The 17,074-nt window shown below is 40.7% G+C and overlaps 1 protein-coding gene and 1 pseudogene across 8 annotated transcripts in view; both read left to right on the top strand.

Annotated features, from left to right (window-relative positions):
* The first annotated feature begins 895 nt into the window (after positions 1-895).
* Positions 896-2,022, top strand: LOC110678117 (annotated as a pseudogene).
* Positions 2,023-8,350: 6,328 nt separating this feature from the next.
* LOC23687700 (trithorax group protein osa) overlaps positions 8,351-17,074 on the top strand; it is a 566,458-nt gene continuing 557,734 nt past the window's right edge. For 6 of the 8 annotated variants that reach the window (XM_021852027.1, XM_021852032.1, XM_021852026.1 and 3 more), the window contains exon 1: positions 8,351-8,903. Coding sequence is in view for 1 of the 8 variants with exons in the window: in XM_021852029.1 (XP_021707721.1) it covers positions 8,880-8,903 (24 nt within the window). In the remaining 7 variants the exon portion in view is untranslated. The remainder of the gene's footprint in view (positions 8,904-17,074) is intronic. The other 2 variants (XM_021852024.1, XM_021852029.1) reach the window with 2 other exon arrangements.

Here is a 17,074-nt window from a genome sequence, read left to right as displayed (position 1 = left end):
GGTGTACGGAATACACATAATGTCCATGGCCTCAGACACTTTTCTCCCCGGAACCCCTTAACGGTATTTCTTGGGGAAGGGCGCAAACCGACATGGAGATAGCTGTACATACATGATTAGTTTGATATTTGCCCGCATAGTCATTTCACTACCAATTCCTTGTCAAATGTGTGGATTAATGTCAAGCAAATCAAACGCGTAGATTGCTGAGTTCAAGATGACTCATCTGAGCATAAGATATGTACGAAAAATCGATCACAGAGCTCTAAGATCATCTCTCACAATTCGATCCATATCATGCTCAGAAGATCGAAAGATGGGATGAAATGCAATGCCTGGGTACGACACTTGCAGGTTATCTTCATTTTAGGCCAAAAGTGAGCCGTTTTGTTCATATGAGCAAAATTTCCATCGCAATAAATAAAATGGATAATAAATCACTAAAAATAAATGAAATCCGAAAAAATCCGATAAAGTCTGTAATAATTCATCGAATCGACAAAAATCGATGGACATCCCTAAAACTCGAATGTCAATTTTTTCCATTTCGGCGTTTGTTTTGTTCCACTTTATTTGTGACCGGCCTGACCGGCATTTCTGTTGGAGAAAATTCGATTGCCGGACTCCGCAAAGTGACTACAAATGGATCATTGAATGTAGTTTTTGTCAGTGCTCACCGCATCAAAACAAAGGCGCCACTGTATATGGGATTTAACATTGTGACAGCATTGCTGTTCTGTCAAACACACAAGGCTACGGTGGCGCTATCTATGCTTTTCATAGCGGCCATTTTGGTTATTTTAATGATCCATTGATAAGGTCCAACAGTTGGATTACTGATTGTGTGAAGTGAGTTTTTGTGAGAATCGAAATAGAACAATCATTAACAAGAACCATGTCTGCTAAATTACAGGAAAACAGAGAATCCTGCTCGATCGGCGACAATCAGTCGGGCCTGTTGCCACATCGGGAATCGTGGGACCGTATGCTCAAACTGCCCGCTGTGGACATTACTTGGCAGCAAACACAAAATTTCTACGGACCCGTGAAAGACTACAATCCCCTTCCGAGCTGGGCCTTCGGAACGGCCGAGGATGTGGTCCCCCGTGCCAGCATCTCCGCCCCGCTGGTGCACTAGTTCGACCGCTTGCTCCAGCTGGTCGAACAAACCCTGGCCAAGGGCATCGACCGCCTCGACGTGGGTGCACCGATCATCAAGGAATTAAAGACCTCCATGTCCCTTGCAGTTGCCCAAAATTTTATGGCTCATAAGGTAATCTAGAATGAGCCTATGCATGCCATAAAACGTTTGACTTTTACTGTGCGCCCTGTTTTCAAGTTGCCCGTGAGAGAGAGCGAGACAGCACCAACACACGGCGCACAGTAAAAGTCATGAGAACAAAAGAATTTATGGCACGTACAGAGGCTCATGCCGTGAAAAGTGTACTGCGATCTGTCAAACTTGGGTACCTTTTGCACTACCGAGGGACGAAATGCAGTACTAGAAGTGGTACCCAATCTGAGCCCGAGTGTGACGGACCTGGAACAACCGCAGGAGATCTACAATCATTCAAAGTCCAAGGTCCTCGGCACGGTCGAAAGCTACACCGAGAAGGTATGCGAACTACAACAGGCCTCCCAGCAGAAGGCCACCTCCCTGAAAGAGCCCTCCTTGAAGAAAGCCGACGAAGTACTGGCCTCCCACCGCTTAGCTGGCTGAGCGTCTACTGGACTACTACTTCCCAAAGTGCGAAGGCGACGATGAAGATGATAATGCTCTCACCTCGGTTAAGGAAGATCACACCGTAGGACGCCTCCAACAAAGTAGCCCGCCGCGACTACCGCACCGTGTCCAAGCAGGTGAAATCCCTCCGCAAGGAAGATGTCAAGGAGTACGTCGCTACGTCGATTGCCGTCCTCCGCCTGACCCAGTACCTCAGCTTCCTGAACGACAAACGCAACAGCAGGCCGTGGAAGATCAGTTGGCCCTGCTAGCACCAGCAACAGCACCGCTCCCGCCCCCGCTTAAGGTGAAACATCTCGGAATCCAAAGATGGCCGTCACAATGGCCGACTTGTGCCCCTACTCACGTTTTCAAAGGCACTAAACTGGAGAAATAGTTTGCAAACGTTTCTGATCTTCTTATTTTAAGCTTTCTGCTAGTGCACAAAGCCAAAATAAAAACTTCACTGTTGTTGGATGCTTTCTTCGCGACATTTGTGCCTTTGAAGTTTCAATGCAATCTTAGAAGTTGATTCCAAACCGTGTCACCTTCAGCTATAGTTATAACTGAATGGATGTGCCATCGAAAAAATAGCTTTAAAAGAAGAGTCTCAAGCATACTCCGAATGTGTTTCCTTATCAATGATGATTTTTCGAGAGTTGTTCTAGACGCTTGCCGCTGAGGTTAGCGGAACAAGTTGCTAGTAGAAAAAATCCTTGGTTCTGAATTCTCTTCCAAATGATATAAATACCTATAAGGGCCTGTCCACAAATTTCATAACGCTGAAGGGGGTGGTTGGGAGTACTAGAAATGTTACAGATCACACAAAATTCGTGGAATATTCATACAAAATAACGTTACGAAGGGGGCGTTGGTGTCGAAAATAATATATTTTGGTGTTATGAAATTTGTGAATGTGTCAAATATTGATTTGCTGTGGAACTTTTCTCTACGGGAGAAGCTTTTTAATAGGGTCTTGTACACGGTGAAAATCGAATATACTTAATAGCTTAATGTATAATATTCCGTTAAATTTTTTCATACTAATCCATTACGATGCTTATCAAATATGCACTGGATGATTATGTTTTATCCATTGGAATGGATATCGGACGTTTATTTCCTCATGTGCATAAGCGTTACTGATTGCTAATCTTGGGACTTCATTGAAAAATTCATTGCAGTTTCCAGCAACAAGCAACGACACGTTTGCTTCAAATTTTTGAGCTCTAACAAAAACTTGGATCATACTAAAGGAATCTTACTAAGGTAAACTAGAAACTTAATTCTATAATACAATGTTTCAATACATTTCATATTTTTCAGCAGATGAAATGGAATTAGGTCATGGCAGCAGGAGTTGTGTTCGGCCAAAGATGATCTGCAGGAATCATAAGCACTATTTCATGGACATTCTGCTGGGTAAATCGGTTTCTGCATGCCGCTATGATGCAACGAAAAGGGACTTATTGAACCATCAAACTGCACAAGAAAACCGGCAGACCCAAACTAGGAGCCGGTGTTTAGGAACAGTGGAAAAGATGCCCGTTCATGACGGCAAACAACCAATAAGCGTCTATCAATTACCTGCAAGATTTGGTGTTCGGTCTGCAGCTATTTCACATTCTCGTTCAAGAAAAAGAAACTTATTCTAACCCTGATTTGAAATATAGATTATAAATAAATATTAATTCATTGTAGAAATTTTTTTTTCTTTTTTTATACAAAAACAAAAATAACTTATAGTTTTAAGCAATTTAAATGATAAGCATTAATAATGCATTGGAATAATAATGGCGAAATATGCATGCGCTACTATAAAAGACGTTTATACTAGCAAAGCATATAACATGTATATTCATCGCATGGGGTGAATAGACCAAATATGATTTTAGTATGACTTGTACGCTATTTAGCATATATTTTTTTAAGCGTGTACCCTTTTCATACAACAACTTGAGGTCCGGATCTACTAGAAGGTTGTGGTCACCAGGACTAGGATAAAAGTTTTGATCTAAATCGGCGAAGTTTTGCTTATTGCAAGGCTAGCATACCAACAAAGGGTTTTCGTGCTAAGCAGTGACTGCAGCGGCCACTGGCACTTGTTTACCATCGTGGGGGAAGAAATCAATACAGAGTCATAATTAGGGCGAATATGAGCACTAATACATTGTCAGTAAAATCGGTTTGAAGTTCAGCGGATATAATTTCAATTCTGTATTATGTTTCCGATCGATTTAATCGCATGATGCATTTTTGTATGATCCATTACAATATAACTTTTGTAACAAACCATTTGATTTATTTTCATATTATGAACAACATGTTAAAATAAATAAAAAAGCATCATGCGCCATTCATCAAAATTGAGGATTGTTGCGCCCCTCGGTTTTTCGTCTCCTTCAGTTTGACAGCACGCTGCAGCGATAGGCCTATTCACATGACGTCTCAAATCAGCTGATCGGGAAGCACTTTGACAGTTCTTCTATGAAAATGACAGGCTCGTGTTAGCACCGGCCCTCCACCGATGTAAACAAATGCATAGACGGATCTGTCACATGAAAAGGCCTATTGCGCCTTTCTACCTCATCCTTCTGGTTTGACTATCATCAGCTTCGCTGTTTTGCTACGCTCTTTCACACGAACCTTCTTCACTATCGACCTACTGCACACTCAGTTTTAAATGCGCCCTGCTGCCACACTCAAACGCAAATGCGCCCGGTTACCGCAGGGGGGGAAGATGGGCGAAATTGACATCAGAGTTCGTATCGAAAGAGAATATCAAATGCGCCTTTATGTTTTTCTCACTTATTTCGTGAAAAACGTTATTCTACACTGATAGAAAAGGCATGGTAATGTTGACTATATCGAGAGTCAAATTAAAACCACTTTACTACTTGATTTTTGCAGAAAATGTTCCATTATTGCAAGAACAAAACGGTGGTTATTGTTACTATGTTCTGACAGCAACTCGGCATAGTAATACGTACCATGGTTATAGTTATTATCATAAAATGAATAGCAGGCTTTTACCTCAGACTTGTTATAGAAAAATAAGAAAAAAGTTTATTTATTGTCTTTATCATGATACTCCCTGAACCATAAAGTAAAAACATACAGAATTGATGAATATACATAAAAAACGATAGCAAATATTGGAGAATCTCGGTTCGACGTCATCTTGCCGTGATTGCCAGAGTTATTGCTTCCACATTTATATCTTCGGATGACCGGGTTCCCCGCATCGCCGATCCAACATGAAATTGAAGATTCCGTCGCCTTCCGACTCTTTTCCAGATCGAGCTCCTCGTCGACATCTATTCCGTTAGAACCAGATTACACTTCAACGTATCACAAGTTTGATCCTTGGGTGCCGGAGTTTTGTTGCCACTGGAAAGGATGCTGCTGCTGGTTCCATATTCTTCCTGGAGATCTAGCTCTATGATGGCCATAGCCAAAACCTTCTTCGATGATGGAAGTTACATTGGTATGGTGTTATCCTGCTTGCGAGCCGTTTTGTTACGTTCCATGGTTTACGACCGTCCCGGTATTTCTAAACGGACGCCCGGTCTGCACTGGGGTGTATGTCTTCCATCACAGCCTTAAAAATCAAATCATTAAATTTCTCAATACAAATGAACGATGAACAGAATTATTACCTTTGTTTTGAACGTAATTAAAATAACGATTCCATGCAAATTAAACTGAGCGGTTGCCGCGAAATGTTTAGCAAAACAAAACTGATCTAGTGCCGGACGAAAATTTTTGTCAACATTGTGCTATGACGTTGACTGACATAAGTGGTTAATTTTACCATTTTACTATGCGTTTGGTCGTAGTAATTTCAACTAAAATGTGGTGAAAATAACGTAATATGTGGTTGTCAATACAAAAAATTGGCATGGTAACGCTAAATATGCCGTAATAGTCGACGGTACTATGTATTTTTTATCAGTGTAAGGAAACAGTTGTGCAGTATATGATTGTAGCACAGACAAACAGACGTAACACTTAGAACAAATCCTGATCAAAATCATAGTCACGATGACATGTACGCCCAATGCTAAAATCGGTGTGTTTGGCCGATGGACCAACAGATGGCGGTAGTGTGTAAACGTTAAACGCGAACAAAAACGATGCGAGCGCTGCGAGTGGTGGATTGGCCACCTACCATATATTTGAATCGGCCGTTAAAAAGGTGGTCGATGGTGAGAGTGTGACGTCTGTTTGTCTGTGATTGTAGTTTATCAAATAAATTGTTAGGTGTATAAAACTCAATTTGTTTACATTTGTCAGTTATGCCGTTGTTCTGGTACTGTATTGAAATGTCAATTTTCATGACTGATGCGAAGACACCGACGCAGACGAAGCAAAGATTTCGATTTTCAACCGGATAAAGCAAATTAAATGAGATTTTTGGGATAATTTCGGATTTTGTCGATTATTATCAATTTAAGCTAAGTATGCTGTTCAGCTCAAGAAAAGTAAAAATTTCTGCCCAAGAAATGGTCAAGAAATTTCCTACAATGAGCTCCATTTGAATTGACATTTCTTTTCAACTGCGTACTGCGATCGAAGAAAAATGCTTTTCTTGAGCATTTCTTGCAAGAAATTTCCCACGCATCGAGATAGGCGATTACTTTTCTGTTGAAGTGCATACTTCGCTTTACTGTGAAAATTACTCAGCAGAAAACACAAAATTATTAAAAACCTTGAAAATCGATAAAATGTGCAAAATCTGATAAAATGGATTTAATCTGAGGATAACTCGAAAAATCAAATGAAATAGGGTCGCATTGCACAAAAATTAAAACGAAATTGATTACCCGCATAGAAAAACACAATTCGCCGTACATTCCATACAGTAACATTCTTTCAATTGTTATGGTTAATGTTTCACAAACAGTAGCTTTCTTGTTGTACAATAATAAATCTGAAGCTTTCGATTATAAAAAATCATTTGAGTAATACATATCAAATTGTAACAGTATCTAATTTTGTCATGGCATTGTGAAACTATATGGGGGTTTAAATTCGTGCGAAATAGTTGAAGTATAAGGCCACGGTTTTCCGAATGGTAGAGGCACCAATTAGTAGTGTACGTTTCGTACAAAGATATAATAATTTTTCATAACAATTTGGTCGTAAAAGAGTTTTATTTTAGATAAAAAAAATACGGTAAAATTGATTATGTTTGACACATATCATTAAAATCGTGAAAAAGAAAAATATTTTAAATATGTTGTGCAACTTCAACAATCGTAGTTATGTTTTTTAAGCGTGTATGCATTTGTGCAATTGAAAAAAAAAAAACAAAACAAAACAAAAATCATTAAAGTTTTGATTGCCTGTAAAAGTATATGTTTCCCGAAATTTAATTGTGATCCGGTTAAACTATGCGCTGGTGAGTAAATCTTTTAAAAGTTCTTCAAAACTGCGGCCAATTCAATGTTGTGATTTCAACAGGAACGCGATACTCGAGCAAGCTGTTGGATGCAAAATGAAGCTAGCCTACCGCTTTCGCTGCCTCCACCAGCAACTAGAGTTAGACGAGGAACAGATTCGAGAACAAACAGTGACATAAATCAGGCTAAAAAGTTCGATCCAGCCTACAAAGCAGAACCCGGATAAAAACGTATCATTCAGTGAATGGAATAAACCATTAATGTACAATATAACGTATTGGATACAATACAGCGTATTGTAATTGAATGTCGAAGCAATATTATTCTTGTTTGGATATACAATTCAAAAACAATATAATATATTGTAACAGAACATTGTATTGTTTTTAATTGGTTTTATACCTTACAATTTTGGTCAAATTCCTATTTTCGCGTAAAACAACTGTTGCTTTTTTCTATGTAGCTTTGCTGAAAGAAGTAAACAAAACAAGTTCAGAAAGCAAGAAATGTTGAGTGAAAAATATTCAAAATGTAAAAATAAGTAGTTTTTTAGAAGTCACTTGACATTAGCTGTAACGACGAATGCAACCATGATACAGTTCGTTGAATTGTTTTCGTATTGTATAACAATACACGAATTGCTAATCAAGACAATTCATGAACATTATATCGTATTGTATTTTCAAAATGTTTGTATGAGAAAATATCTATATTTGTATTGTTACGATACTTAACCACCCATACATTATATTGCAAAAATCTCAAATACCATACAGTGAACTGTTCAAAACAATATATTGTACTGTGATTGTATTGTCATTTTACATATACTGTATTGTATTTCCAATATATTGAATGGTACTGTCACAATACGTTATATTGTTTTTGTATTGTATTTTTTATTCGGGAGGGTTCGTTCACATATTTCATAACGCCAAAAATGGAAATTTTCGACACCCACCCACCCCCTCGTAACGCTTTTTGTATGAATATTCTACCAATTTTGTATGAGCTGTAACAACACGAGGACACCCACCCACCCCCTACAGCGTTATGAAATTTGTGAATAAGCCCTTATAGTTTTCACGTTCGCCCTAATTCTGACTCTGTATAGAGTTGTTTCAAACAAGCTTTTTTTTTTCCGTGTTACTAATCCATGAAACATGCGAGAATCGGTTACCTGTGTATTAGGGTACTTTGGTCGTTGTCGCCGTCGTCGTCGTGTTTGATATGAACGCGCACAGAGCAAAAGGGATTCGCAGTTTTCGGTGTCTCCCCGTCGGAACGACAAAGAAAAAGTAGTGGAAATCAGTGAAAAACTGTCGCAAAGTGGTGCCGAATCACGGCCGGAAGTTTCCGGGAAGCAGCCCCAAGTGCCAATAGTGTCATCGTGCCGGAAAAAGGTGCGTTTCTTGTTCGGTGGGCCCGCGGAATTGGTGCGAAAGATTCTCGTCTCTGTCAGCAAAGTCGCCTTTCTCCTTGTTGACTGGTTTTGTGTGTGTGTTTTATATTTTGTGGTTCTGTTCCGTCGGTTCCGATTGAGTTTGTGTGCGTGGGATGCTTTTGGCCGTCGGGGTCAGAACGGCGGAACACCACCAGAGCCCGAACCAGGAGTTCTGGAAGCGAGCGAACGGAACGGATTTACGGTGGCCGTCTGCCTCGCGGAATGAAATCAAACTGATGCTGCTTCTGCTATTGGATTACTTCCCTTCCCCACAGTAGAAATCGGATTTGCCTATAGAATAATCGGAATGTCAAGCGGCTGGAGGAGACCGGTAAGCGATGATGATCTTTTTATACGTCGTAAGGGGCAATGTGGGGAGAGATTTAATCTTCGCAGTTCTGTGGATGAACGAATTTGGGGGTCCCGGGAACTGACTTGGGATATAGATTGCATGAATCGAAAGACGTTGTTTTTTATTAGAATGGAAACTCATCGATTTCCTTCATTGACCTAACGAATGATGTACCTCTCGAATTTGGAACACATTACAGGATACCGTTGATTAAAGAGATTTCAGAGCTGGTAGCAGGTCTTCTTTTAGAGATTTGGTCCCTTTGTATTAAATCTCTAAAAACTCTTTATTTTTAACAGAAGGTCTCTAAGGTCTTTCAAAATATTTTTTTAGCTTTTTGCAAAGAATCCTGCTGCCAAATTTAAGAGATCCTAAGAAAATTTACAATTCCATTGGTTCTTCAAGAATTCATTCTCAGAACCCTAGAGGAAAACTTTACGAATTCTTCTAATTATTTCTACGGAGATTTATTCCGGCATACTTTCAGGAACATATCCAGAGATCCTTTCAGAAATTCTTCTAATGATTCCTCCACCTATACGTGAAATTCTTGCAACGTTGTTTCAAGATATGTATATACCAGAGTGGTCACCGAACCGGGAAGAACGGGAAAGGTGTGAAAAGGACAGGAATTTGAATCCATCTGGAAAAACCGGGAATTTGAAATGATCACTAGGAAAATCCTTTTGAATAAACATTTTGAGTTCTAAATGTACTAAGTATAAGTTGTAGAAAATCGGTAACTGAGTGGATCCTGCTTCTGATTGCGGAGGGTTATCTTTAAATTTGCTTTTATTCTAAGTAGACAAAATAACTATAACTATAATAGTGGATACAAGTGGATAGTGGATAGCAAACGAGTTCGTGGGAAGATATCAAGCAAGTTTCATCGACGGTCGCTCGACAACGGACCAGATATTTTCCGTGCGGCAAATCCTCCAGAAATGCCGTGAGTACCAGGTCCCTACGCACCATTTGTTCATCGATTTCAATGCGGCATACGACAGTATCGACCGCGTAGATCTATGGAAAATCATGGACGAGAACAGCTCTCCCGGGAAGCTCACAAGATTGATTAGAGCAACGATGGACGGTGTACAAAAGTGCGTGAAGATCTCGGGCGAACACTCCAGTTTGTTCAAGTCTCGGCGGGGACTACGACAGGGCGACGGACTTTCCTGCCTGTTGTTCAATATTGCGCTTGAAGGTGTCATGCGGAGAGCCGGTCTTAACAGTCGAGGCACAATTTTCACGAGATCCGGACAATTTGTTTGCTTCGCGGACCATATGGATATTATTGGGAGAAAATTTGAAACGGTGGCAGATTTTTTCACCCGCCTTAAACGCGAAGAAACAGGAGTCGGGCTAATGGTGAATGCGTTGAAAACAGAGTACATGGTGGTTGGCGGAACTGAGCGCGACAGAGCCTGCTTAGGAAGCAGTGTTACGATAGACGGGGATACCTTCGAGGTGGTGGACGAGTTCGTCTACCTCGGATCCTTGTTGACGGCTGACAACAATGTTAGTCGGGAAATACGAAAGCGCATCATCAGTGGAAGTCGTGCTTACTATGGGCTCCAGAAGAAACTGCGGTCAAGAAAGATTCACCCCCGCACCAAATGCACGTAGTACAAAACGCTTATAAGACCGGTAGCCCTTTACGGGCATGAGACGTGGACTATACTCTAGGAGGACTTGCAAGCTCTTGGGGTGTTCGAACGCCGAGTGCTAAGGACGATCTTCGGCGGCGTGCAGAAGAACGGCGTGTGGCGGCGGAGGATGAACCACGAGCTCGCTCAACTCTACGGCGAACCCAGTATCGTGAAGGTAGTAGCTAAAGCTGGAAGGATACGCTGGGCAGGGCATGTTGCAAGAATGCCGGATAACAACCCTGTAAAGATGGTGTTCGCTACGAATCCGGTCGGAACAAGAAGACGTGGGGCGCAGCGAGCTAGGTGGATTGACCAGGTGCACCAGGACCTGGAGACGAAGAGCGTGGGTCGCAGTCGAGCATGGAGAGAAGCGGTCATGAACTGAGTAAATTGGCGAGGTTTTATCAAGATAATTGTTGTAAAGCCAAATAATAATAGTGGATGTTGTGAGTTATCACTACGAGCCCAAAATAGCAATGCTCTACCGCGCCTTCCGGTCGCTTTACTTCAAAGGAAGATTTCGTAGTGACCCCCATGCAACCGAATGCCATTTCGTTCAGACCTGTTCCTGGAGTTCAGTCAGCTGGATTCACTCCTCCGGCATCGAAGTGCCCGATCGAATGATCGGCGACGTGTGCGCGCTTCAGGAACACCGCCGACTTGTGGTCGACTGCAATGGGCTCCACTGAAGATTGTTTGATGGCTCGTTGTGTTGGAGGCTCAGGCCGTGTTCGCCAGATGACACTGGTGTGCTGGTCCAATGGTGTGCAAGGAACGGCAAGGTTTCGGTTCTTGGCGCTCTAGCCTCTGCCGCAGAACGTGTTTTAGTGAAGCGTATGCTCGTCGTCAACAGTTCATTCTGCGATGTCTGTATAGTTTGTCCGGCATTTGGAGCCACCTTACTAGTTTTGGAAGTCCCAATCTCCCTCGCCGGCTGTGCCTTCCGACTTCCCTTACACCGACATTGTTTCTGGTGTTTGGGCCTTCTCTGACTTTCAGAGTTCCAATCCCCCGAGCCTTCAAAAGACTCTGTACTTCTCGGCGAAGGTAGTTGTCTATAAAAGCATCACCGTCTAAGTCCTCCGTGATTCCGGAGCACGTGGCGGCGTTTTTGGCAGCTCCTCGTTAGCCATCCCTGACGTCTTCCAGCATGTACAAGTTACTCCCCAAGGCTACAATTACGAACGACGAACTTGGAGTCCAGTTTGCGTTTAATATGATCTACCTTGGATGACTGCGTGAACCTTCTTCGCCATACAGAGTGGTAGAAAGCTACAGTGGCTTTCAACCACTCCCGAAAAACTATCTCAGTAACATGAAATTCCTGAACTGTGTCGCAGGGTCGGAATGTTACTGGGTAATCGGAGGGGCTTCGCGAACAAAGTATGAAAACTCCGGAAATTTCACTTTTAACTATTTATTGATACCCTTGTGTGGCGTGTGGGTGTGGGTTGAACCGATTTGTGTGGTATGTAAACGAGATGGGGTACTCACTGCTGCAGCTATTGTTGAACTCTTTCTGTCGCGTTGGCCCACACGGCTGCTCCTGCACTAAGTTCAAAGTTTATCCCTCCCATGTTTGCAAGTAAATTCGGGCATGTCAGCGAGAACCGGCAATTCTTCACTGATGGGTCAAAAATGGATGATATCACTGGTTTCGGTGTTTACAACGTTTTTCATAGCGCCTCCTTCATGCTTCGAAAGCCATGTTCTGTATATGTTGCTGAGCTAGCAGCTATACATTACGCCTTAGAGTACATTAGTTCTCTCCCACCCGAGCACTTCTTCATTTTTTCCGATAGTCTAAGCTCTCTGGAGGCTGTTCGGTCAATGAAGCCGGTGAAGCACTCAGCGTACTTCCTGAATAAAATACGCCAAGCATTGAGTGCTTTGTCAAATCGCTCTTACACTATTACCCTAGCTTGGGTCCATTCCCTTTGCTCCATTCCTGGCAATGAGAAAGCGGACTCTCTGGATAAGGTAGGCGCTAAACAAGGCGATGTTTACGAGCGTCAAATCGCCTTCGATGAATTTTTTGCATTGGCCCGTCGGGAGACCTTGATCAGCTGGCAACAGAAATGGAGAGACGGAGAAATGGGTAGATGGCTGCATTCCATATTTCCACAGGTGTCGAAAAAACCATGGTTTGAGGGGTTGGGCATGAGCCGTGATTTCATTCGTGTCATGTGTCGGCTTATGTCCAATCACTATTCGTTAAGCGCGCATACCCACAGTATTGGGCTCTCAGAAAGCAATCTCTGTGTTTGCGGCGTGCCTTACCAGGATATCGAACATGTTGTGTGGGGATGCAGTGAGCATCGTGGCATCAGATCCGAACTGACTGAAACTCTCCGGATCCAAGGAAAACAGCAGAAACCTGTCAGGGAAGTGTTGGCGGGCCTTGATTTAGAATATATGAATTTAATCTGAAGCGTATCAATATTCGAGTTTGATTGTGTTCGTTCCCTGTCTTTCTTTTTCCTCTTCAAATTGTCCTCTTCTCGTCGTGTCTCCCACAAACCGTTTCTGTTTAGTTTCATTACAGATCTGGACATCCTGTCCCTTCTAACTTCATCATTCTATTCATTCATTCATTCTATTTATTAATTCAAATTTAACGTTACATGGCGTGTGTCTAGGTATCTTAAGCTGAGTTATGGAAATCCTTTCAACAGCTAAAATAAAAACAAATAATTACAAAATTACTGGTACTTAACAGTTGAATTGAATTCATGGAAGGAAAAGGTAAGAAAAACCTTCATCATAGCAAATAGAAAGGGTATAGATAGAGGAAAGATACAATACTACTATTCTAATATCACAGGAACTGCAGGCACAATTGCTCGAGCAAAGGGTTTGCTGATGTTGCACATCCCGTCCAAAACTTTGGGAGGACTCGTTGGAACCAGTCGTTGATTTTTTCCATTTTTGCAATTTCGTGAACGCCATCTGTTGGATACTGTGGGTCTAGGTTCAGGATCATTTTTAGTATCCTATTTTGTTTCACTTGAAGCTTCTTTCTATGAACAGCAGCGCAGTCATACCAGGCGGGAAATCCGTACGTCATTGACGGCTTGAACACTGTCTTGTAGATTAGGAGCTTTGAGTTCGTATCCAACCGTGAACGCCGATTGATTAGGGGGTAAAGCATTCTTATTAATTTGTTGCATGTTCTAAGAGTGTTCTGAATGTGGGTAGCGAACGTTAGTTTGCGGTCCATAGTTAGTCCAAGATATCTCGCGTCGTTTGACCATGGAATCTCGCGACTCCATACAGAGATCTGATTTTGCGGAAGTTTGTGGGGACTTCGTTTGCGGGTGAAAAAAATCGCCTGTGATTTATCCGCGTTGGTTTTGATTTTCCATTTCTTCTGATAAGATTCGATGGAGTTTTGGGCCGATTGTAGCTTGGTGATTACTATGGCGGGGTCAGAATCGGATGCGACAAAACCCGTATCGTCAGCGAAGAGATAATAATGAACATCTTCAAGCATCACTAGGTCAGCAGTGAAGATGTTGTAAAGTGTGGGGCTTAGTACAGCACCTTGCGGAACGCCAAAAGGTATTTGGTACTTATTCGACGTTTGCCCATTAACTGCTACGTGATAGCAGCGGTTCAGGAGGAAGGAGCGAATGATTTTCAAGATGTATAGGGGAAAATTTCCTCTTGACATTTTATGAAGGATTGCTTCCTGCCATAAGGAATCGTAAGCTTTTTCAACATCTAATAGGACCATGCCTGAAGATCTACCTTGCGCAAAATTGGTACGAATCTCCCTTACCAGACGGACGAGCTGGTGGTTAGTAGAATGGCCTCGTTTGAAGCTTAGTAGTCTAAGTAGCTTAAGAAATCCCGATGAATCCTTTCCTTCCCTGTTAAAAATGTATTAACTAACCTTAAAACTTCCGCAAACTAACATAGTTTTTAAAATAATTTCAAATTTCAAAATGTAAATAATGTAAAAAAAAAAGAAAAGATTACGGCTCTGTTATGCCTTACGGCGCCTGAGCCTGCCAAACAAACGAGATAAGTAAAAAATAAATTAATTGAAATTGTTTATGAATTGTCAGTAATTTGATCTGAATGAAATTTGCACCTTAACAAATTCCAACTTCATATAACAAAATATATAACTTCACATTGTCATTCCCTTGCAATTTCTACCTGACTTGATTGGATTCTATTATAATCTTGAATGAGAGATTGAATATGAGTTCATCTAATGTAAATACAAAATCATACAGGGGAAGAGTACACATCGCTGGATACATCTCAAAAACCAAGCATATACCGAACAAGCGGTACTCATTAATAAATTAATACGGGATATTAAAACATCAATGTTTATCAGAAATAGACCTGTGCGCCGAAATATTTTTGGTCGGCGGCGGCGTCAGAGCATTTTTGTACCGGCGGCGGCGGCGTCATCGGCGTCACGCCGTTGACTATTTTCGGCGGCGGCGTACATCGGCGCACGGTGTGCTGAAACACACATATTATCGAACTTGCATGAACCTCCGATCTTTTTTCACTAAAAGTTAGCCTTTATAGTCAAGAAAAGCTTGCGGAATATTAAAAAATCTTTCATCGGCAAAAAATTGAAAAAAGTCGATTTTTGTATTTTTACCCTTCTCCCATATATGAGTTCATAGGAGAATATTAGAGTTACTCTAATTTTGATGCATTGCAATAGCTCAAAGACTTATTTGATATACCTTGATCACGAATCGATTACAAGACGTTTCAAATTTAGCATAATTTCTACCTACATTCACACAAGGTGACCAGCCCATGGTGGTATGCCGTTTATTAACGACATCGCATTTTTACATAAATTTATTAAGGTAAACATACTACAACTTATCAAGTTTCAATCAATGTTTCCTATTCTACAGAATAATTGAAATCATTGGAGTTCGTTATTGAACATGAAGCTTTTTTAAGATAACAGACAATTGTATAATTACATGCAACCATTAAAATAAACCGCCATACAATTATATAGGGCAATGTACTGTTTAAATTTTGTATGGTGTGTTCACATCTAGCTGGTCTTGTTATTCACATTTGTTTTGATTGAAAGATGGAGGAAGATTCTACGTAAACCTGTATACGGTATGTCTACATCCAAAACAAGAACGCATACAAATATTGTAAAATATCGTTACATATACAGGGTTTATACAGAAAATGTAAGATGTGAAAATAAAAAAAAACTATGATAGTCTTATATTTCTTGTATGAGTAACAATATTATATAATACTTGTAAAGTTGTCATGCAGATTTAAATGGAAATCTTGCAGCCGCTGGTTGGGTGCGTTTGCTAAAACCTCACATCATTAACGTATCCCTAGTTACATTCATATACTTAAAACTAAATACATACCATCAAACGGGGTAACTTTGATAGTTTTTTTTAGAGAAAATCTAAATATTTTATTTTTAAAACAAGCACTGATTTCTTAGTTATCGATTGCACATGAAAGATTGCATAACGGTTCGATCTTAATGAATCTATAGTTTTTCATATAATCGAAAGTCAGTTTTTGGTAATGTGGTAACATTGATAATGAGTAGATAAGCACATGAAAATCCAAAACAAACTATTGTTTGACATCATCACAGTTTGAATTGGATTGGAGAATGTTAACCTTCCAGTCGTCGCGCGGTTTGCCACCGTCAGAACCACCACGCTGCTGTTGGGAACGAAGAGCGAGGTTTTTCCACCAGTGTTGTACAGAATACAACAGCGCGACGACTGAAGTGTTAAAAGAGAAACTGGATTAGATTTTATCAATTAAAGTACAGAATTTATTGAACAAGAAACATCTTCAAAACGGTTTTCAGTCAAAACAAACATGATAAACACCATCATAAATTGATAATAGTGGGTATAAAAGTATATCTCTGAAAAGATATCTATCGATAATCATGTTTCGACATTGAATTCACCATAAATCAATCGTTTTTGGAACATGAATGAGTATAAATCGAATGAATCCCGTAAAGTACATGAGGCGTTGCATACCTCTAGGCTTTTAATGTTATATGGGAATTTGTGACTTTGATTACGAAAATGATTCCAAATTGTAAAACTGTTTTTCCCTATGAGGTTTGATACCGGATTCATGTTCTACTATAGCTAGGCCATCAAGCATACGTACCGAACTCATTATAGTTTCATGAAATAGTGATAGTAGCCGCATTTTCAAAGATACCTCGTTTTACGATCCTTAAATGTATGTGTCCATGTTGGATATTGAAATTGTTGTGTCTATTTCGCAAAATTTGCCCCCTCCATAAGTACGAAGTCTTGAATAAAAGTGTTGAACTACGTTGGATCGATTTGTCATCGTCGCCACATTTATTATTCATCCTATGACAAATAAATGGAGTGATGACATAATGTCGATCCGAAGTAATCCAGCCCTTTTACTCAAAATCAGGCACTTCAAACCCCAAATATAATGTGCGCATTGCATTTGAGTAGATTAGTG

The sequence above is a fragment of the Aedes aegypti genome, chromosome 3 (assembly GCF_002204515.2).
Source record: "Aedes aegypti strain LVP_AGWG chromosome 3, AaegL5.0 Primary Assembly, whole genome shotgun sequence".
Lineage (NCBI taxonomy): Eukaryota > Metazoa > Arthropoda > Insecta > Diptera > Culicidae > Aedes > Aedes aegypti.
This window is presented reverse-complemented; position numbering and strand designations above follow the sequence as displayed.